At 33.8% G+C, this 24,851-nt stretch overlaps 1 protein-coding gene across 1 annotated transcript; it reads right to left on the bottom strand.

Moving 5' to 3' along the window:
• Window positions 1–10,960: 10,960 nt before the first annotated feature.
• LOC115410584 (PI-PLC X domain-containing protein 1-like) lies at window positions 10,961–23,952 on the bottom strand. Its single transcript, XM_030122285.1, has 6 exons — window positions 23,831–23,952; window positions 16,771–16,892; window positions 16,554–16,685; window positions 14,380–14,535; window positions 11,502–11,694; window positions 10,961–11,393 (listed from the first exon to the last, which is right to left on the bottom strand). Exons 1-6 carry the CDS (start codon window positions 23,949–23,951, stop codon window positions 11,164–11,166), a joined length of 954 nt encoding a protein of 317 aa, XP_029978145.1. The 5' UTR covers window position 23,952; the 3' UTR covers window positions 10,961–11,163.
• Window positions 23,953–24,851: the final 899 nt, after the last annotated feature.

Genomic DNA, 24,851 nt, shown 5'->3' with positions numbered 1-24,851 from the left:
ACTTACAGTTAGCTCCGGTTCCACTGGACACTGGGTGCACTTCAGCTAATGCACACACGGTGGCGCACCACTGTCACATATCCACTACCAGGGTGATCCAGGGGATTACTGGTGATTACAAGGAAATGGAAAACAAAGAGTGGCAAAAGATGCTGATGTTTTAATGTAGAATAGAATAGAATAGAATAGAATAGAATAGAATAGAATAGAATAGAATCTTTATTGTCACTGTCAGGAACAATGAAAATCTATTTAGCAACAGAAACACTTTTCATTTCTATATAAAAATATCACAAAAAATACTGACAGGCATGTGAAGAAAGCTACAAGATAAAATATATATAAATATATACTACTAAAGTACTTCTAAACTACTGAAATATACAAAAGCTAACTCTAGATATAAGATATATACAGGTAATATAAGATATATACAGGTAATATAAGATATATACAGGTAATATAGGAATGTATAAAGGTAATATAGGAATATATACAGGTAATATAAAATATATACAGGTAATATAGGAATGTATACAGGTAATATAGGATGTATACAGGAGACATAAGATATTTACAGGTAATATAGGATATATACAGGAGATATAAGATATCTACAGGTAATATAGGATATATACAGGTAATATATGATATATACAGGTAATATAGGAATGTATACAGGTAATATAGGATGTATACAGGAGATATAAGATATCTACAGGTAATATAGGATATATACAGGTAATATAGGAATATATACAGGTAATATAGGATATATACAGGTAATATATGATATATACAGGTAATATAGGAATATATACAGGTAATATAGGAATATATACAGGTAATATAGGATATATACAGGAGATATAAGATATCTACAGGTAATATAGGATATATACAGGTAATATATGATATATACAGGTAATATAGGATGTATACAGGTAATATAGGAATATATACAGGTAATATAAGATGGTAATATAGGAATGTATACAGGAGATATAAGATATCTACAGGTAATATAGGATATATACAGGTAATATAAGATATATACAGGAGATATAAGATATCTACAGGTAATATAGGATATATACAGGTAATATAGGATATATACAGGAGATATAAGATATCTACAGGTAATATAGGATATATACAGGTAATATAGGATGTATACGGGTAATATAGGAATATATACAGGTAATATAAGATGGTAATATAGGATGTATACAGGAGATATAAGATATCTACAGGTAATATAGGATATATACAGGTAATATAGGATATATACAGGAGATATAAGATATCTACAGGTAATATAGGATATATACAGGTAATATATGATATATACAGGTAATATAGGATGTATACAGGTAATATAGGAATATATACAGGTAATATAAGATATATACAGGTAATATAGGAATGTATACAGGTAATATAGGATGTATACAGGAGATATAAGATATCTACAGGTAATATAGGATATATACAGGTAATATAGGATATATACAGGAGATATAAGATATCTACAGGTAATATAGGATATATACAGGTAATATATGATATATACAGGTAATATAGGATGTATACAGGTAATATAGGAATATTTACAGGTAATACAGGATATATACAGTTGATATAGGATTTATACAGGAGATATAAGATATCTACAGGTAATATAGGATATAGACAGGAGATATAAGATATATACAGGTAATATAAGATATATACAGGTAATATAGGAATATAGACAGGTAATAAAAGATATATACAGGCAATATAGGTTATATACAGGTAATATAGGAATATATACAGGTAATATAAGAAATATACAGGTAATATAGGATGTATACAGGTAATATAGGAATATATACAGGTAATACAGGATATATACAGGTAATATAGGATATATACAGGTAATATAGGATATATACAGGTAATATAGGATATATACAGGAGATATAAGATATCTACAGGTAATTTAGGATATATACAGGAGATATAAGATATCTACTGGTAATATAAGATATATACAGGTAATATAGGATATATACAGGTAATATAGGATATATACAGGTAATATAAGATATATACAGGTAATATAGGAATGTATACAGGTAATATAGGATATATACAGGAGATATAAGATATCTACAGGTAATATAGGATGTATACAGGTAATATAGGAATATATACAGGTATACATAGGATGTATACAGGTAATATAGGATATATACAGGTAATATAAGATATATACAGGTAATATAGGAATATATACAGGTAATATAGGAATATATACAGGTAATATAGGATGTATACAGGTAATATAGGATATATACAGGTAATATATGATATATACAGGTAATATAGGAATGTATACAGGTAATATAGGATATATACAGGAGATATAAGATATCTACAGGTAATATAGGATATATACAGGTAATATATGATATATACAGGTAATATAGGATGTATACAGGTAATATAGGAATATATACAGGTAATATAAGATGGTAATATAGGAATGTATACAGGAGATATAAGATATCTACAGGTAATATAGGATATATACAGGTAATATAGGATATATACAGGAGATATAAGATATCTACAGGTAATATAGGATATATACAGGTAATATAGGATGTATACAGGTAATATAGGAATATATACAGGTAATATAAGATGGTAATATAGGATATATACAGGAGATATAAGATATCTACAGGTAATATAGGATATATACAGGTAATATATGATATATACAGGTAATATAGGATGTATACAGGTAATATAGGAATATATACAGGTAATATAAGATATATACAGGTAATATAGGAATGTATACAGGTAATATAGGATGTATACAGGAGATATAAGATATCTACAGGTAATATAGGATATATACAGGTAATATAGGATATATACAGGAGATATAAGATATCTACAGGTAATATAGGATATATACAGGTAATATAGGATATATACAGGAGATATAAGATATCTACAGGTAATATAGGATATATACAGGTAATATATGATATATACAGGTAATATAGGATGTATACAGGTAATATAGGAATATTTACAGGTAATACAGGATATATACAGGTGATATAGGATTTATACAGGAGATATAAGATATCTACAGGTAATATAGGATATAGACAGGAGATATAAGATATCTACAGGTAATATAGGATATATACAGGTAATATATGATATATACAGGTAATATAGGATGTATACAGGTAATATAGGAATATATACAGGTAATACAGGATATATACAGTTGATATAGGATTTATACAGGAGATATAAGATATCTACAGGTAATATAGGATATAGACAGGAGATATAAGATATATACAGGTAATATAAGATATATACAGGTAATATAGGAATATAGACAGGTAATAAAAGATATATACAGGCAATATAGGTTATATACAGGTAATATAGGAATATATACAGGTAATATAAGAAATATACAGGTAATATAGGATGTATACAGGTAATATAGGAATATATACAGGTAATACAGGATATATACAGGTAATATAGGATATATACAGGTAATATAGGATATATACAGGTAATATAGGATATATACAGGAGATATAAGATATCTACAGGTAATTTAGGATATATACAGGAGATATAAGATATCTACTGGTAATATAAGATATATGCAGGTAATATAGGATATATACAGGTAATATAGGATATATACAGGTAATATAAGATATATACAGGTAATATAAGATATATACAGGTAATATAGGAATATATACAGGTAATATAGGATGTATACAGGTAATATAGGATATATACAGGTAATATAGGATATATACAGGTAATATATGATATATACAGGTAATATAGGATGTATACAGGTAATATAGGAATATATACAGGTAATATAAGATATATACAGGTAATATAGGAATGTATACAGGTAATATAGGATGTATACAGGAGATATAAGATATCTACAGGTAATATAGGATATATACAGGTAATATAGGATATATACAGGAGATATAAGATATCTACAGGTAATATAGGATATATACAGGTAATATATGATATATACAGGTAATATAGGATGTATACAGGTAATATAGGAATATTTACAGGTAATACAGGATATATACAGTTGATATAGGATTTATACAGGAGATATAAGATATCTACAGGTAATATAGGATATAGACAGGAGATATAAGATATATACAGGTAATATAAGATATATACAGGTAATATAGGAATATAGACAGGTAATAAAAGATATATACAGGCAATATAGGTTATATACAGGTAATATAGGAATATATACAGGTAATATAAGAAATATACAGGTAATATAGGATGTATACAGGTAATATAGGAATATATACAGGTAATACAGGATATATACAGGTAATATAGGATATATACAGGTAATATAGGATATATACAGGTAATATAAGATATATACAGGTAATATAGGAATATATACAGGTAATATAGGAATATATACAGGTAATATAGGATGTATACAGGTAATATAGGATATATACAGGTAATATATGATATATACAGGTAATATAGGAATGTATACAGGTAATTTAGGATATATACAGGAGATATAAGATATCTACTGGTAATATAAGATATATACAGGTAATATAGGATATATACAGGTAATATAGGATATATACAGGTAATATAGGAATATATACAGGTATACATAGGATGTATACAGGTAATATAGGATATATACAGGTAATATAGGATATATACAGGTAATATAAGATATATACAGGTAATATAAGATATATACAGGTAATATAGGAATATATACAGGTAATATAGGAATATATACAGGTAATATAGGATGTATACAGGTAATATAGGATATATACAGGTAATATAGGAATGTATACAGGTAATATAGGATATATACAGGAGATATAAGATATCTACAGGTAATATAGGATATATACAGGTAATATATGATATATACAGGTAATATAGGATGTATACAGGTAATATAGGAATATATACAGGTAATATAAGATGGTAATATAGGAATGTATACAGGAGATATAAGATATCTACAGGTAATATAGGATATATACAGGTAATATAGGATATATACAGGAGATATAAGATATCTACAGGTAATATAGGATATATACAGGTAATATAGGATGTATACAGGTAATATAGGAATATATACAGGTAATATAAGATGGTAATATAGGATGTATACAGGAGATATAAGATATCTACAGGTAATATAGGATATATACAGGTAATATAGGATATATACAGGAGATATAAGATATCTACAGGTAATATAGGATATATACAGGTAATATATGATATATACAGGTAATATAGGATGTATACAGGTAATATAGGAATATATACAGGTAATATAAGATATATACAGGTAATATAGGAATGTATACAGGTAATATAGGATGTATACAGGAGATATAAGATATCTACAGGTAATATAGGATATATACAGGTAATATAGGATATATACAGGAGATATAAGATATCTACAGGTAATATAGGATATATACAGGTAATATATGATATATACAGGTAATATAGGATGTATACAGGTAATATAGGAATATATACAGGTAATATAAGATATATACAGGTAATATAGGAATGTATACAGGTAATATAGGATGTATACAGGAGATATAAGATATCTACAGGTAATATAGGATATATACAGGTAATATAGGATATATACAGGAGATATAAGATATCTACAGGTAATATAGGATATATACAGGTAATATAGGATATATACAGGAGATATAAGATATCTACAGGTAATATAGGATATATACAGGTAATATATGATATATACAGGTAATATAGGATGTATACAGGTAATATAGGAATATTTACAGGTAATACAGGATATATACAGGTGATATAGGATTTATACAGGAGATATAAGATATCTACAGGTAATATAGGATATATACAGGTAATATAGGATATATACAGGAGATATAAGATATCTACAGGTAATATAGGATATATACAGGTAATATATGATATATACAGGTAATATAGGATGTATACAGGTAATATAGGAATATATACAGGTAATACAGGATATATACAGTTGATATAGGATTTATACAGGAGATATAAGATATCTACAGGTAATATAGGATATAGACAGGAGATATAAGATATATACAGGTAATATAAGATATATACAGGTAATATAGGAATATAGACAGGTAATAAAAGATATATACAGGCAATATAGGTTATATACAGGTAATATAGGAATATATACAGGTAATATAAGAAATATACAGGTAATATAGGATGTATACAGGTAATATAGGAATATATACAGGTAATACAGGATATATACAGGTAATATAGGATATATACAGGTAATATAGGATATATACAGGTAATATAGGATATATACAGGAGATATAAGATATCTACAGGTAATTTAGGATATATACAGGAGATATAAGATATCTACTGGTAATATAAGATATATACAGGTAATATAGGATATATACAGGTAATATAGGATATATACAGGTAATATAAGATATATACAGGTAATATAAGATATATACAGGTAATATAGGAATATATACAGGTAATATAGGATGTATACAGGTAATATAGGATATATACAGGTAATATAGGATATATACAGGTAATATAAGATATATACAGGTAATATAAGATATATACAGGTAATATAGGAATATATACAGGTAATATAGGAATATATACAGGTAATATAGGATGTATACAGGTAATATTGGATATATACAGGTAATATAGGATATATACAGGTAATATAAGATATATACAGGTAATATAAGATATATACAGGTAATATAGGAATATATACAGGTAATATAGGATGTATACAGGTAATATAGGATATATACAGGTAATATAGGATATATACAGGTAATATAAGATATGTACAGGTAATATAGGAATATATACAGACAATATAGGATATATAGAGGAAATATAGGATATGTACAGATAATGCATAATATCCTCATCGTCATGTTATACTCATCCTGTACACCACACAGGTGGGGGCGCTGTTCTGCCAGTGGCAGCTTGTTTCCCACCAGTGCTGTTAGCTTATTTAAAACTAAAACTGCATTATAAACTGTACTATACACAACCTGTGGTAATGTTTTACTGAAGCAGATGGTCCTGACCAACGTCAAATTGGGTATGTACAATAATTTTCCTCAAAATAGGCTAATTTTAAGTTTCTGGTCCAGTAATTCTGACAACACTGAACAGAGCGTACTGTCCTGCGGAGCACAGGTGGATGGGAAAAGCAGAGGCAGGTCCACTCCACACAGAAAGGTGCATCACATTACTTTTATCACATTCCAAATCCACTAGAATACTGAACATCCCACTAAACTTCACAGTGGCAGCTCTGGGAGTATTACCTGAAGGTCTGGATAGAAAGGCAGATAAATACCTTTGGAATATAGGATTCACCGCTGCCTTAAAGTCTAGAACCTTCAGCTGGATGAAAGCAGAACCTCCCTCATATAATACATGGATTAAAAAGTTTGGGATATTTACCAGATGGAGCAGATCACATATTTACTCAGGCTTCAGAAAACCATATTTACTAAAAGATGGGAACCCATGTTACCTTTGCTGCTGCAATACCATTTATGGGTGATGCAGAACTCCATGTTGTTTATCAAGGTGTAGTCATTCTGCCTCTGATGAAGATTTATATCGACAGTCTTTTTTTAAATAATTTTTTTTCTCTTTTTTAAAATTTTATTTATTTTATTTTTAATTTTTTTATGGAAGTGAACATTGTTTGTTTGCTATAATTGTTATTGTTTTCTCTAATTTTCATCCCGTGTTGCTTGTGGAGGTTTGTGAGAATACATTTGCAGCTGAGTAGGGGAAAAGAAACGAAGTGAACTGTACTTGAATGTACATATTGTAGTGTACTGAAAAAAGAGAAAATCTAATAAAAACTAAGTAAAAAAAAAAAAAAATCCACTAGAATACTGTTATAAAATGTCTGAGCCAGGAGAGGAGGCGGTGAGCCCCTCCTGAACCAGGCTTTAGTTTTCACAGTGTGTTGAAAACAGAAAAGATGTCATGATTTACCAAACAGTTTTTTATGTCAGTAATTATAAAATATAGACTAATATCTTTCCCAAAAGTCAGCTCCCTCCAGCATAAAAACGACCACATTTAGAACCCGTGGTTCCAGACGGGTCAACGCACTAGAGGTCTTATATTTGAAAAGGGAAGTGGACTCTGTTTGTCTGTTTGTGTGTCTTTGGCATCACACAGAATCCGGACAGAGCTGACTGCTGCAGTTAAACATACTTATGCATTTTTGGTGAAGGAAGAGACTAGTGAAAATGGCAAGTTGATTGGACCAATATTTTGGGAGATATTATTAATTTTGGAACACAATAGCCTTGCAATCATGTTGCTATGCCCCTGACAGTGGATGGGAAGTGCAGTAAGTTAAAAACAGGAACAGCGCATTTACTAACTTCAGTCCCTAGATATTGGTATTAATATATTTATTATCATTTGAATTTTAGAGGATGATTCACCAAACAATTTTTATTTTTATTTATATAAAATATGGACTAACATCTTTTTAATAATATAATAACAAATAAATAATCTTTTACCAACAAATATACAGAAATTATTCAGTGTTCATGAGGGGGGGTTATGATTTAAGGGGGAAAATTAACTTTGAAATTCCCTTAATACGCACAACTAGGAAGGGTTTTAGTGTTTCAGTCAGAAGGGTGAGACTGTGGAACAGACTGAATATAGAGTTAAAGGAACAGACTGAATATAGAGTTAAAGGAACAGACTGAATATAGAGTTAAAGGAACAGACTGAATATAGAGTTAAGGGAACAAACTGAATATAGAGTTAAAGGAACAGACTGAATATAGAGTTAAAGGAACAGATTGAATATAGAGTTAAAGGAACAGACTGAATATAGAGTTAAAGGAACAGACTGAATATAGAGTTAAAGGAACAGACTGATTATAGAGTTAAAGGAACAGATTGATTATAGAGTTAAAGGAACAGATTGAATATAGAGTTAAAGGAACAGATTGAATATAGAGTTAAAGGAACAGATTGAATATAGAGTTAAAGGAACAGACTGAATATAGAGTTAAAGGAACAGACTGAATATAGAGTTAAAGGAACAGACTGAATATAGAGTTAAAGGAACAGACTGATTATAGAGTTAAAGGAACAGATTGATTATAGAGTTAAAGGAACAGATTGAATATAGAGTTAAAGGAACAGATTGAATATAGAGTTAAAGGAACAGATTGAATATAGAGTTAAAGGAACAGATTGAATATAGAGTTAAAGGAACAGATTGAATATAGAGTTAAAGGAACAGACTGATTATAGAGTTAAAGGAACAGATTGAATATAGAGTTAAAGGAACAGATTGAATATAGAGTTAAAGGAACAGACTGATTATAGAGTTAAAGGAACAGATTGAATATAGAGTTAAAGGAACAGATTGAATATAGAGTTAAAGGAACAGACTGATTATAGAGTTAAAGGAACAGATTGAATATAGAGTTAAAGGAACAGACTGAATATAGAGTTAAAGGAACAGATTGAATATAGAGTTAAAGGAACAGACTGAATATAGAGTTAAAGGAACAGACTGAATATAGAGTTAAGGGAACAGACTGAATATAGAGTTAAAGGAACAGATTGAATATAGAGTTAAAGGAACAGACTGATTATAGAGTTAAAGGAACAGATTGATTATAGAGTTAAAGGAACAGATTGAATATAGAGTTAAAGGAACAGATTGAATATAGAGTTAAAGGAACAGACTGAATATAGAGTTAAAGGAACAGACTGAATATAGAGTTAAAGGAACAGACTGAATATAGAGTTAAAGGAACAGACTGAATATAGAGTTAAAGGAACAGACTGATTATAGAGTTAAAGGAACAGATTGAATATAGAGTTAAAGGAACAGATTGAATATAGAGTTAAAGGAACAGACTGAATATAGAGTTAAAGGAACAGACTGAATATAGAGTTAAAGGAACAGACTGAATATAGAGTTAAAGGAACGTCTGAGCATGAAAGAATTCAAAAGGACGAACAAAGACATAATGTTTCAGAGGTACAGGGATGAGGGAGGGGTTGGGGATCACTGGGTGTTATAAGGATATACAAGTATGTGGTATGTGTGTGTGTGTGTGTGTGTGTATATGTATGTATATGTAGGTGTATATGTGTGTGTGTGTATAGATCTGTGTATGTATATGTATTTACATATATGTGTTATTGTATTATGTGTTTATGTAAATCATATTATATGTGTTCATAATAATATAAAGCCAGAAACCAAATTATTTAATATTAAGTATCAGTCATATTATGGCATATAGTACAGATCTGATTAGACTAGGAAGGGTATTATTGTTATTAATTATAGAAGGAGAAGGGGTGGAGTTTATAAGTTGTACTTCTTCTCACTCCTTGTCAAATATGTTATATGTCTTATGTTTAAGAGTTTTGTTTATTTATTTTCTTCTGTTTGACATTCATATTCAAAATCAATCAATCAATCAATCAATCTTTTTCCAAAAGTCAGCTCTCCCCAGGATAAAAACTACAAAGTCTAGAACCCATGGTTCCCCACGGGTCAACGCACTAGTAATAATAATACTACTAATAATAATATTAATAATAATGATAATGATGATGTTAAAAAGCAAACACCGGTCAAAGTGATGGAACTTTTATTGATTTTATTGGATCATTCACAGGATAAAAGACAGAAGAGTCCACATGAGTCAGTGGTGAGAACGACAGAAAAGGCATGATTTGGTTTAGCATAGGCATTTCAGATATGAGCCTGAATACCCACTGATTTAGGTTGGATGTCAAGAGTCAAAAAGGTTGGAAACAACTGATTTAATCTTAAGCAAAATGTTACATTTTAGAAGCTTGCATTATATATTGTGTAAAATCGCTTATTTAATAGTAATGTAACTTAAGATGGAAATACTCAAGTAAAGTACAGGTCTGTGATATTTGTACTACCCTACTTGTACTTGAGTGAGTCCATTTAGTTTAGATAGTATTTAGTTGGATGATTGTTGAGACAAAGTTGTCCTGAGTCACAAAGTCTGACGCTACGATGTTCAGGCGTCTTTTATGGGCCTGTTGGACACCTGCCGCCCAAACCACCAGCTGTTTCAGATATTTCAGTGAGTACTGGCGAAGGCTGTTATATTCCGCGACATATTTAAGTGCAGTAAGACTATCTGGTAGAGTCAAGTTCAAGCCACAGATGAAGAAATCTGAAAGTCATGGAGATTTGACATAAAACAGGTTAGGATTTCTAAAATGGCTTAATTCAGGAATATAGAACAAATGCAGACAAAACCCAGAGCACAGATTCAACTTACAGTCAGTGGTTGCATTGGTCAGATCCTCATAGACTTTATTCTTCAACACTTCAGGGTCCATAGTATCACCGTAGTAGTAGGTGATGTTCGACCACAGCTCAGGATGTTTCTGAACCTCTGCCCGATCCCCATATGTGACCATGACATTTGTCTTGTCGTCCCAGCAGCGTTTCAGGGTCAGCTTCTGTTGTGGCTTTAAACATGGCAAAAAAGTAAAGTTGTATTTCGATGGCACTATTCAAAGACAAGGCTGGCTCACATTTCCCCAAATACCAAGGTCCAAGGTATTTTCCAAAACTCCTGACATTTCACCACACATTGGTAAGTTTGGTCTCCCAGATGAGTTTACCCAATACTCTGCTAAAGAGTTAGCAGTACTAGCTTTGACCTCCCTGATCGCTAAACGCCACCTCCTCCTTAATTGGAAATCTACAGCAGCCCCTTCCAGCACACAATGGACTAATGAGGTCATGTCTTTTTTAAAAGTAGAGGAAATTAGATATTCAAAATGAGGAAACTTGAACAAATTTTACAATAAATGGCAACTGTTTATGGATTTTTTTGAGACAATGTAATTCCCTTCCCCCTCCTTTTTTCTATTTCTTACTTATTTACTTATTTTCTTATGTTTATGTCACCAGTTTAATTATTTTATTCAGACTATGTCGGTTCTGTTCATAATTTTTATGGACAGAATTTCTAGGTGCAGCCAGGGGCCGGAGGGGGTCCAGTTTGGGGACCACAGGATTTCAACTCTGCTTTTTGCAGATGATGTTGTTCTGTTGGCCTCATCGAACCTGGACCTTCAGCGTGCACTGGGGCGGTTTGCAGCCGAGTGTGAAGCGAGCGGGATGAGGATCAGCACCTCCAAATCCGAGGCCATGGTTCTCGACCGGAAAAAGGTGGTTTGCCCTCTCCGGGTCGGTGGGGAGTCTTTGCCCCAAGTGGAGGAGTTTAAGTATCTCGGGGTCTTGTTCACGTGTGAGGGAAGGATGGAGCGTGAGATTGACAGACGGATCGGTGCAGCGTCTGCAGTGATGCAGTCGCTGTACCGGTCGGTTGTGGTGAAGAAGGAGCTGAGCCGAGAGGAGAAGCTCTCGATTTACCGGTCAGTCTATGTTCCTACCCTCACCTATGGTCATGAGCTTTGGGTCATGACCGAAAGGACAAGATCCCGGATACAAGCGGTCGAAATGAGTTTCCTCCGTCGGGTGGCTGGGCGCATCCTTAGGGATAGGGTGAGGAGCTCAGTCACCAGGGAGGAGCTCGGAGTAGAGCCGCTGCTCCTCCGCGTGGAGAGGGGCCAGCTGAGGTGGCTCGGGCATCTGTTTCAGATCCTCCTGGACTCCTCCCTGGGGAGGTGTTCCGGGCATGTCCCACCGGGAGGAGACCTCGGGGAAGACCCAGGACACGTTGGAGAGACTATGTCTCTCGGCTGGCCTGGGAACGCCTCGGGATCCCTCCGGAAGAGCTGGAGGAGGAGTCTGGGGAGAGAGAAGTCTGGGCATCCCTGCTTAGACTGTTACCCCCGCGACCCGGCCCCGGATAAGAGGAAGAGAATGAATGGATGGACTATGTCTTTGTATTCTTTTCATTGTATTGTTTTTCTGGTTTCATTGTTATTTGTTCCTAAAAAAAATTTGCAAATCTGGAAGTAATGGTGTTTCCAAACCTGGTTAATGTTGATGTTGCCATTGTGTTGGCATGGACCTTTTGTTTTCTTATATGCACATCAATAAAAATATGAAATTAAAAAAAAAAAAAAAAAAATGGCAAAAAAGGAAGATCTGAACTGAATTTGGAATATTTGTCTTGAAAGATAATTTTTTAGATGTATTTACTTATTGAGACTTAATTGTGTTAAAACTATTTGACTGGTTCCAACAGTTTTCATCTTGAGCTACCCCACTTAGATATGACTAATTCTAAGTGATATTTATAATAAAACCAGCTCCATTGTTGAGGATGAGTATGAAGGACACAGTATCTGTTTGCCGTCATTAAATTCTTACTTGTTTTATGCAATTTTACCCATACATACATATCTACTGAGTAATTATGTCTTCATAAGACTACATACATTTGTATATACTGTAGAGAACCTGATTTACATTTGTTGTTTTTGCAGCGTTGAAATATACATACTGTACATACTTTACTGTAGTATGCCCAGCAGTAAAAACAAAAGTTTCAGTAAAAAAAAAAAACAGCTTCAATAAACCAAAGTGGTCGTATTTAGTATGACTTTCCTTTTACACTTAACATGTCTTCATGTCTTTAATCCTTTTGTTCAGACAATATAATATAACAAGTTTTGGCATTCACTTTCTGATTTTGTATTCACAAATCTAAAGGCCGCCTCAGACTGTTGCACAATAAATTTGGTTAAAATAAGACTTTTAGCACTTATAATCCTTTGGTAATATTTTATTTTAAGAAAACTTGATAAGTGCAATTTTCTTATTGCACTAGTAGATCATTTTACTTAAAATAAGACATTTTAACCCAATAATGACTTGAATTTTCTTATTTTTGTCCAAACTTTTTTTGCACTGAAGGGGTTCATTCAACTGTGGCTCAGTTGGTAGAGCGGGTCGTACCAAAGACCAAAGGGTCGGCGGTTCGAATCCTGGCTCCAACTCTCCACATGTGGAAGTGTCCTTGGGCCAGACACTGAACCCTACAGTTCTCCAGTAGGACTGTGGAGTGTCTTGCATGGCGGCAGCCGCCCATTGGTGAGTGAATGGAAGAGTGAATGTGAGGCTTTGTAAAGAGCTTTGGGCACCATGAAGGTGTGGAAAAGCACTACATAATAGCATTCAGTTACTGGTCTGAGGTCAAAGGAAAGACACAAGTATCTTTAATTGAGTGAATTTACCATTTTTTGGACAAGTTTGCGTCCAAATATCTTCTTGATGGAGCTGATTAGACCGTCGTGAAGACTGTTGTCAAAGTTTTCAAAGTGAGACAAAGCCAGGATGAGGATCTCTGTGGGGTGTGCCACTGCCCATCCATTTATGTCCTTCAGAACAGACTGCATAAAACAGAATAAGGTTACTGTCCACTGGATTACAGACAGGTCTGATTTTAGATGGATCTGTATTAGATGGTCTGTCCATCCAGCAGTATCCATTATATCTCAGCAACAGTACAACACAATATCATGAAATTTGACACAAACCTTTACAGTGAAATGATTTTGGGTCCCAAATGTCACCAGGAGCCTTAAGGCCCTTAAGGCATTCCCTTAAGTTAAGGGTAAGGGTATTCTACAAATTTGCTATAAATATTCACTTTGACTTTGATTAAACTGATTAGATTTTGGTGAACAAACTTCAAAAGTTAAGATCGTTGCTCTGATGAAACACATTTTAGAGACTGATCTCATGGAATGGCACTGAATGTGACGCCAGTTCTTATGGCATTTGGCATGCTCTATGTACGCATTTTCGACCTTTCCTGTGTTATTCAACGTCATTTAATCATGTATGAGTTTACGCCAAGATCTCCGGTTCACATAACTCTAAACCCGAACCCTCGGTGCGTGGTATTTGACGCATGGATTCAGGTTGGACAGGAGGCAAATAATGGCATGAACACACACATGGAAAGCTTATAATGCGTACAGATAACATGCCAATTAAAAGTGGGGTGTATGTTTATGTGAGTCATGATATCACATTGCATTTTATCCACAGTAAGTGAAAGAGCAGCATGAACAGATCATAAAGCGCAGATAGAGAATGGATCTGACTGACCTTCATTCACTGTAATATTTCACAACTTAACCCTATAAAACCATTTGTATCGTATTTGCTACGCCAGGTTCTAAAATTTTTATCTCATCAACAAGATCAATACTTTCCTTAAAACCTGTTGTATATGACCTGATACCTTTTTTCTGCCCCCTGGTGGATTATCATCCCACTACAGCCAGTGGAAAGGCGGTTTTTTTTGCCCTTTTCATTATGGCTGCTAACGTTAAATCATCCAACACACATTTTGTATAAAAGTCTTTGGTAATGTTCAAAAAGTTATGTTAAGAAGAACATGAAAATTTAAAAAAAAAAAAAAAAAGTATCTAAGATATTAAAATTATGGTGTAATTCAAGGAAAATAAAAAGGCTGTAAAACGTTTTATGTAAAGAAAAAAAAAAAAAAACTTCCTGAAATGTTCTAGATTTTCAAAATGTTACTGGTAAAATGTATTTTTGTATCTAAAGTTAACATTGTTGTGACCAAAAAGTTGCCAAAAACACCCAATATATTGAATGTGAAACAAAACATATATCATAAACAAAATGATTTGGCAAAATTTTGGTTTGGATTCTGTTAAAAGGGCTAAATAAACATTTCAGTTCCAAAAAATGAGACTTTTGTGGCTTGTTTCCAATGGGTCAGGTTTTACAGGGTTAAATGAAACCACTCCAGGCCACTTTGTTCCAGTATTTAATTTGACGAACCCAGTGGTCTTATATATTCTACCTATACGGCTCCTGTGCAGTCACTGAGTGAAATGCACAACGCCAAAGATCGAAAGGAAAACTCTGTATGTATTTTTTTGGATCTGTCTAAAGCCTTTAATACAATTAACCATGTCATTGTTCTAGATAAGCTTAAACTTCTCAGTATAAAACATGAGTCATTGCTGTGGTTCACTAATTATCTAACTGACAGACACCAAACTGTTAACTATACACTGTTAAAAAAAAACCCCAAACAAACAAAAAAAGAAACATAAAAAAACGGTATTATTCCGGCAGCAGGGGTGCCAAAAAAATACTATTACATAACGGAAAAATAACCATTTCATAAAAATATGGTAATTTTCAATATTTAAATACAGTTTTTTGCTCTAACTTTGCATGAGATTTTGCATATTTTTTGACTTATTAATGTTTAAAAAAGAATATTTACATGTATTAAAACAATCTAATTACCGATAAATATATATATATATATAAATAATTTTCAATGAGACTAAGTTGACTAAGTGTATGTTTTTTACTATGTGAAAATGTAATTCAAAAAAACAAAACTGTGTGCCTTTACCCTAACATCAGTGACGGTGTACAGGCCGTGGTAAAAGTACACCCTGGTGGGGTCAGAGTCATCTTTCTTGCGAGCGATCCTCAGGTCCAAGAAACGAACCCCAGCATCCAGTTGTTGAATGATGTTCACCTCCTGCAACACAAGGATCTCCACTGGTTGAACAGAAAGCTGGTGTTTTTGTTTGTTCTAAGTGTATTTGTTGTGGCTGCTGTATTACCTGAGTGGTTGCCCATTCTTTCACTATTTTGTGGACACTACGGAGGCCAATATGTTTCAGAATATCAGGTTCTATTATTGAGGAGTTGATGTCCAAATCATAACTCATGGAGTCATGGCTGCCTAGATATAACATAAAAAGAAAAGAACAACAACAAAACCCACACACATCTTAGTAATGTTAATTCAGTGAAGTAAAGCTTACATGAATTCATTGCTTCACATATTTCCCCCTAATGGTTCATTCATGTAAATTCCATGTATACACTGTAAATAGTGAATCTAAGTTGAAGTAATGGAACAAAATGTGAAAATATCCCAGAGTAAAGGTTGTGTAACACATATGAAGATAAACTGAATATAGTGAAATCAACAACTTCAGCAACAACTTCAACACAGTAAAATGAAAAGATATGGAAATATTTGAATAATGAAAGAGTGTTGACTTCCGGTGGCGATGCGGCGAGGAACGGGTGCGTGCTGAAGAGGCAGAGACGTTGTCGGCCAATTATAACCGTTTAATTTCCGCCAAGGGTCTTAATTTTTGTTATAACTGCGCTGCTTAATTAGTAAAAATGAACAGAGGCAAAAACACACCTCGAGCCCTAAAATCGATCAGATGTTGTCGTCGCAGCCCCATGATTACGAGGCTAACGCTGTTCAAGCTAGCACCAGCATGGAGAAACCTGGTGAAACAGACTCGTCTGTCATAAACGAAATTCGCAACATGAAGCGTGAACTACAGGATAAAATACAACTGGTCGGAACAGATGTGACTACAATTAAAATGAATCTGGACTCACTAAAAACTGATGTTGCCTATCTTGGCAACAGGATTGGTGAAACTGAAAACCGAGTGTCACAACTGGAAGATGAGAATGTGCAACTTGCCCAAGTTACATCAGAACTGAAGAATAAAGTCGCTCAACTTGAAGCTCGGATGCAATATCAAGAAAACTACAGCAGAAGGAACAACCTGAGGATCAAAGGCGTACCAGAACACATAGACAAAGAGAAAAGCGTGACGGAGTGTGTGAAGGACATACTGCGGACTTTACTTCCAAACGAGGAGGATCTAAACCAAATTGTCATCAAGAGAGCCCATAGAATCCCGACTGCACTAAAGAAAGACCGACAACTCATTCCGTTTGGACCCCGACACATCCTGGTCAGATTCCTGCGCTTCTCGGAGCGGGAGAAAATCCGACTCAGAGCCAGAGACCTGGGAACGTTTAACTGGATCGGGAACAAAGACGACTTTTTTCCGGACTTCACCAAGGAGGTACAGGACAAGAGGAATAAATTCACCGAGGTCCGCCGTATGTGCAGGGCAAAAGAACTGAAGTACACTCTGCAGTATCCAGCAGCACTCAAAAAACTGAAACGCTGACTTTAATTAAATTTATTTTGTCAACAGGTTCCACGTAAATGTATTATGTTAGTTGAAAGCAAAAATGTTAAGTTCATCTAACTTAATTTTAGATGAACTTAACATTTTTGCTTTCAACTAACATAATACATGTACGTGGAACCTGCTGACAAAATAAATTTAATTAAAGTCAACGTTTCAGTTTTTTGAGTGAGTGTTCTGGGTCACGGTCGGCCGTGAACGGCTCCGGTTTGAGGATGCTGCTGCGGCAAAGAGGAGGGTGGACAACTACCAAGGCCAGAAGGAAGGTGAATGAACGGACAATCTACACCCGACTACCGTAATAAGCTCAATATGTGAACTATTAAGTTCACTACTGAGGACATTTAATCGGATCTGTTTTCAGACTTCTTGATATGTTGGGCTGACTTATTTCTGTGAATTTCTTCTCAATATCCCATCAGTTTTGATTATCACTCCTTTTATGTTGTAATGTTTAGAAGCCCAGCTCTGTCACTTATTTACCATACTATTCTGTTCAATATCCTTTGGTGGAAAGCTTTATATTCTATTTGATAAATTGATTATTGGTCGTGACGTCTCACTCGGAAGACCTCTATGCTTGTCTTTAGGACTAAGGTTTTGTTCTTTCTGAAAAGGGTTCATAGTTTTGTAGTAGTTGTTCTTGTGGGGTTTTCTAGCCAGTCATGTCTTTTATTTTTTGGTGGGCACTATTACAGTAAGAGTTAAACTGGACTTAACCCTGTTAGTCTTAACTACTACTGTGTTATGGGCACCATAGTTAAAATATCTTCCTGGAACGTTAATGGCCTTGGCTCCTACACTAAAAGATGAAAAGTACTTCAGTATTTAAAACAAAAGAAATCAGATGTGATCATGCTTCAGGAAACACATCTATTAGAGAAGGATACTGTAAGAATCAAAGATAGGTGGATCGGCCAAGCCTATCACAATACTTTTATACAAAAGAAGAGGGGAGTGTCTATTATATTTTCTAAATATCTTAGAATTCAAGTGGAGAAGGAATTTAAAGATGAAGAGGGGTGTATAATTATTCTTTTAGTAAATTTAAATGGACAAACCATGATTAATGGAAATATATACGCACCTAATGCAGAGGATCCTGACTTTTTTCTGCAGTTAAAGAGAATCTTTTTAGATTTTGGTGACTACCCTATTATTTTGGCTGGAGACTTTAATCAGGTACTGGATGTATTTTTGGATAAGTCAGGGAAATCGGTCCCTAAGGCCAGCAAAGCCCAGGATGCTATCAAAGTACTACGTAATGACAATGGTCTTCTAGACGTGTGGAGGCTGTTGAATCCATCTGCTCGGGATTACACCTTCTTTTCAAGTAGACACTCTGTTTACAGTCGTATAGACTATTTTCTGATTTCACACTCGATCATTGAAAGTGTTGATAGTTGTAATATTGGTACAATAGCAATAACCGATCATCCTCCCATAGATTTGGTCTTACAGCTGGGGTCACATCAGGAAAGGTTCAAAGGATGGAGGATGAACACAAGTATCCTTAATGATAATAACCTCTGTGTCCAATTACAAGACCTTATTAATGAATATTTCAAAATAAATAATAACACTGCAGAGCAATGCTCAATTTGGGATGGGTTTAAAGCCTACATTAGAGGTATTTTGCTACAGTGCTCTTCCTTAACCAAAAAACAAGACAAAAAATTAAAACATATGAAGACAATATAAAAAAACTGGAGAAGGAATATTGTGAAAATTCCAATCCTTCGGTTCTTAATCGTTTAGTCAGAGCAAAATACGAGCTAAACACAATATTTTCTAAAAAAGCAGAATATTCACTTTTCAGACTTAAACAGAGGTGGTATGAATCTGGTGATAAAGCCAGCAAATTGTTAGCTAGTCAGCTAAAGACACAACAAGCAGCTCGTCACATTAGCGCTGTTAAAAATGGTGTTGGGAAGATAGTCACTAGCCAGAAAGAAATCAATACAACATTTAAAGAATTTTACAAAAAACTATACTCTCAGGAAGTTCAATTTGATTTAAATACAGCTGAAAAGTTTTTTGGAATTTTAACTTTTCAAACGTTATCTGAAGAGAACGCCAACGAATTAGAAAGATCAATCACTCTAGAAGAGCTGAATAAAGCCATTAAAATTTCACCTAATGGGAAAACCCCAGGTTTGGATGGTATACCCAACGAGTTTTATACAAACTTTATATCTGAACTTGGTTCAGAAATTTTGAGAACGTTCAACTCGGCTATTGCTTCTGGTCACCTCCCCTCTTCAATGAACGAATCCTTGATCACTCTTATATTGAAAAAAGGGAACGACCCTCTGGAGTGTGGGAGTTATAGGCCAATAAGTCTGTTGTGTTGTGATGCAAAATTATTTACAAAGATTTTCGCATTGTGAATTAACAAAGTTATAGCATCAATTATTCACCCGGACCAGGTAGGTTTTGTCAAGGGCAGAACATCCTCTGACAGTTTAAGGCGTCTCTTCCATTTAATCTGGAAGTCCCAACATTTAACTTGTCCTGTAGCAGCCCTATCATTAGATGCGGAAAAAGCATTTGATAGGGTCAGCTGGAGTTACCTATATCATACGCTTGAAAGATTTGGGTTTGGAACTTCATTTCAAGAAATTATTAAAATGATTTGTGCAAATCCAAAAGCGGTCATAACAACCAATGGAATGAGATCATCTCAATTCACACTAGAACGCGGGACCAAACAAGGGGATCCATTATCACCACTACTTTTTATTATTGCACTTGAACCGCTGGCACAAGCTGTCAGACAGAGTAATACAATAAAAGGTGTAATAAAGGGTGGCCGAGACAACAAAATGCTGATTTTTGCAGATGACGTACTGCTTTTACTGTCTGACCCTCAAAAGTCATTACCTCCCTAAATGGACTTGATTAATGCTTTCTCAAGACTATCTGGGTACAAAATTAACTGGACCAAATGCAAAATAATGCCTTCGTCAAAGTCTTGCTGCAAGAGCCATGTTCAAAATTGGACTTTCCAGTGAACTCCAAAAAACCTTAAATACCTGGGTATACTTTTGAATCCGGGATTGGAAGATATTATACCTGACAATTTTGAGCCGACAATAAATGAGATAAGTCTACTTCTGAAGGGTTGGGATAAAATGCATATTTCACTATGGGGTAGAGTTCAGACAATAAAGATGGTCATCACACCAAAATTAAATTATTTGTTCAACCTATTACCCCTTAAGGTTCCCAAATCTGTGTTTAAGGCCATTGATAAAATGATAAATAATTTCATTTGGGCTGGGAAAAGACCCAGAATGACCCTGAAAAAACTCCAGAATAAAACAGAATATGGAGGCCTACGGTTACCGAATATGCAGCTTTACCAAGAAGCCTTTACAAGTGCACAAATAACAACACTTATATCAACAAAAGATAACAGACCGATCTGGGTGGACTTGGAGAGTGAAATAAACTCCCCATTTAAAGCTGCTGACTATCTGTCTCAACACCCTAATGATAAAGTAAAATCTAACCCAGTTATGAACCATACTAGAAACGTACGGCACCGTTTACATAAAAAAGACAATATCTGCCCCTTTCTTCGGGTGGAACAACCCAAAATTAAAGATTGGGGAAAAAATGTTCTTCAGGGCGAGCTGGCACAGTAAAGGTGTTGAGAACATAAACTGCTTTTTTCGAGACAACACCCTATTGTCTTTTCAAGATCTACAGACAAAATATGGCCTTAATAGTACTGATTTTTGGAGATTTCTACGACTGAGAGATTGCCTCTCAAAATTAAATAAATCTGAAGTAAAGCTATTGGGTGAATCTCCAGTGTACTCTATATTTACAAAATTAAGGGATTTACCACGTTTAGTAAGCCGCATTTATAACTACCGTATTGAAGACATCAGGGATGTTAATTTAGGGCTCCAAAAGGTGTGGGAAATGGATTTAGGGAAAACATTTGGGGAGGATGAGTGGGATGTATTAATTAAACAAATGTTAAAGCCAATAAGAGACGCACGGTCCAAACTCATCCAATTTAAAATTCTCATTAGACTATATTGGACACCTGTCAAACTATATAGAGCAGGAATATGCAATTCTAATATCTGTGGGTGGTGCAAACAAAGTCCTGGAGACATGGTTCATATGTTTCTCACCTGTCCGAGTGGCATAGTGTCATGGGAAAGATAAGTCGTACTTTAAATCTGAATTTGGTCCTGACACCTGCGTTGTGTCTTCTGAATTTCCTGGAACATGATGTTTCATTATAAGTCAAAAGAGCACATTGGCTTAAGATTGCACTCACTACAGCTAAGAGGGTCATACTAAGGCACTGGAAGGGGCAGAACAACCCTACTTATTCTGAATGGTATTCAGCCTCATCAGAGACCGCCTCATTTGAAAGACTGATCCACAAGGTAAATGGACAGATGGATATAGATGGAAGTGTGTGGGAACCCTTCTTAACACAGATTGGCTCATATTGAGGGATGCTGATTGAACTCAGCTCATGCTGGAAGATCCAATGTGCCCACCCTTTTTTTTTTTTTTTTTTTTTTTTTTTTTATGACTGACTCGCTGGGGGAGAGGGGGGATTGTGGGAAAAAAAGGAAAAGGAAGAGTTGTTCCTTCCACATGGACATCTTACTAATGTGTGTTCTTTCCAATTTAGTGCAAGATGCAATGTGTTCGGCTTTGTGTTAGGGCTGTGGACTAACTGTGATGTCCTTGATTTATTTTCTTAAATGTGACTTGTGAACTTTTGAAGGATTCAATAAAAATAAAATAAAAGAAAAAAATAATAATGAAAGAGTGTCGCTAAACGCCACCTCTTCCTTCATTGGAAATCTACAACAGCCCCTTCCAGCACACAATGGGTTAATGAGGTCATGTCTTTTAAAAGCAGAGAAAGTTAGAAATTCAAAATGAGGAAACTTGAACAAATTCTACAATAAATGGCAACTGTTTATGGATTTTTTTGAGTCAATGTAATTCCCTTCCCCCTCCCTTTTTTATTTATTTATTTATTTTCTGATGTTTATGTCTCCAGTTTAATTATTTTATTCAGACTATGTCTTAGTATTCTTTTCATTGCATTGTTTTTCTGGTTTCATTGTTATTTGTTCCTAAAAAAATTTGCAAATCTGAAAGTAATGGTGTTTCCAAACCTGGTTAATGTTGACATCAGGTTGCCATGGTGTTGGCATGGACCTTTTGTTTTCTTGTATACACATCAATAAAAATATGAAACAATAATGAAAGAGTGATGACATGGATGCTGGAAAATCTTATTCCGTATATCAATAAAAGTTAAAGAAATATTTAACTTGTTTTCCATGCACTGAATTCATTTATAATGGACTATCAATTATTGAATATTTGAAATTCTTGAAAAAGGATTAAAAGGGCATGTTTTGTAAAATGCATAATTATGTCTAAAAAATCACTTTGGACCATGTTCAGTGATGCATGACTCAGTTGCTGAAGCAAAATAGTAAAGTAAATTTTGTTTACTATAAATAAATAAATATATACATATATACATATATATATATATATATATATATATATATATATATATATATATATATATATATATATATAATTTAATGCAGACTGTAAGCCTTTTCCTTTCTTATCTTCTGTAGCTTCATACCTGGTATGGTCAGTTTCCACAGTGGAATGTTCTGAAGTCCCTTTGGTAGATTGGACATCCAGTCACCGGTGGCTGTTATCGATCCTGTTGGTTCTTTGGTTTGGTTCTCACCTGTAGCCATCTCAAATCTGTATCAAACACATTTCAACTCACTATGATCATTGGAATTTAAAATGAGACTAGATTAGATTAGACAGAACTTTATTGATCCCTTGGGCAGGGCCCTCAGGAAATTAGGATTCCAATAGCAGCACAAACACCAAATACACAATAAAAAAACAGTATGAGAAAATAGTAAAACAATAAATAAATAAATAAATAAATAAATAAACAAACAGGCAATTGCACATTTAAAAGTGTGGGTAAAAACAACAAATACAAAACAAATAACAGAGTAATAATAATGATAATAAATAACTAGTATGTTATGCATGATATACTGTATATAATCACATGATAAGTTATAGTAAAGTGCAAACAGTAATAGTAGTCATAACAGTGATATAAGTAATAAGTAACATAAGTAATAGTTATAAATAAATGATATAACAATGACAGACTGGTGCAACACTACTTACTAAGCTGAGGTAAATTCTTGCTGGAACAGATGTCTCAGACCTGAGAGTCTTTGTCTGTGTGGTGGTAAGGCTGCTGCTGCTTTTATTCTGCAGCTCTCAATGAATCGTAAGGTATTTGCAGGTGTTCAAGATTACTATATGTACAAGGAAATAGAATAAATGAAATTCCACTGTGTTGAGTCTTCCTCATACTTTACAGCTCCTTCCTGATGTTTGTGACACCTGGCAGTTTAACAAAATAAATAAATCAGGAATGCCTTTCTGTCCTCCCACACAACCATTTCAATTCCCACTTTGAAGGTGAATGATTGAATTTGGTTAATTACAAATGCAATAATAAACTTGTTAATATAGGCACGAGAGAAAGGATTTACCATGATTACAACAGAACTTCCTTGAAGAAAATACCTGGCACAAATATTCATTCAGTAAAAATTCAAGCA

This window comes from Sphaeramia orbicularis, chromosome 19 (genome assembly GCF_902148855.1).
Source record: "Sphaeramia orbicularis chromosome 19, fSphaOr1.1, whole genome shotgun sequence".
Taxonomy (NCBI): domain Eukaryota; kingdom Metazoa; phylum Chordata; class Actinopteri; order Kurtiformes; family Apogonidae; genus Sphaeramia; species Sphaeramia orbicularis.
The sequence above is the reverse complement of the archived record's forward strand: the minus strand, read 5'-3'. Positions and strand labels throughout refer to the sequence as shown.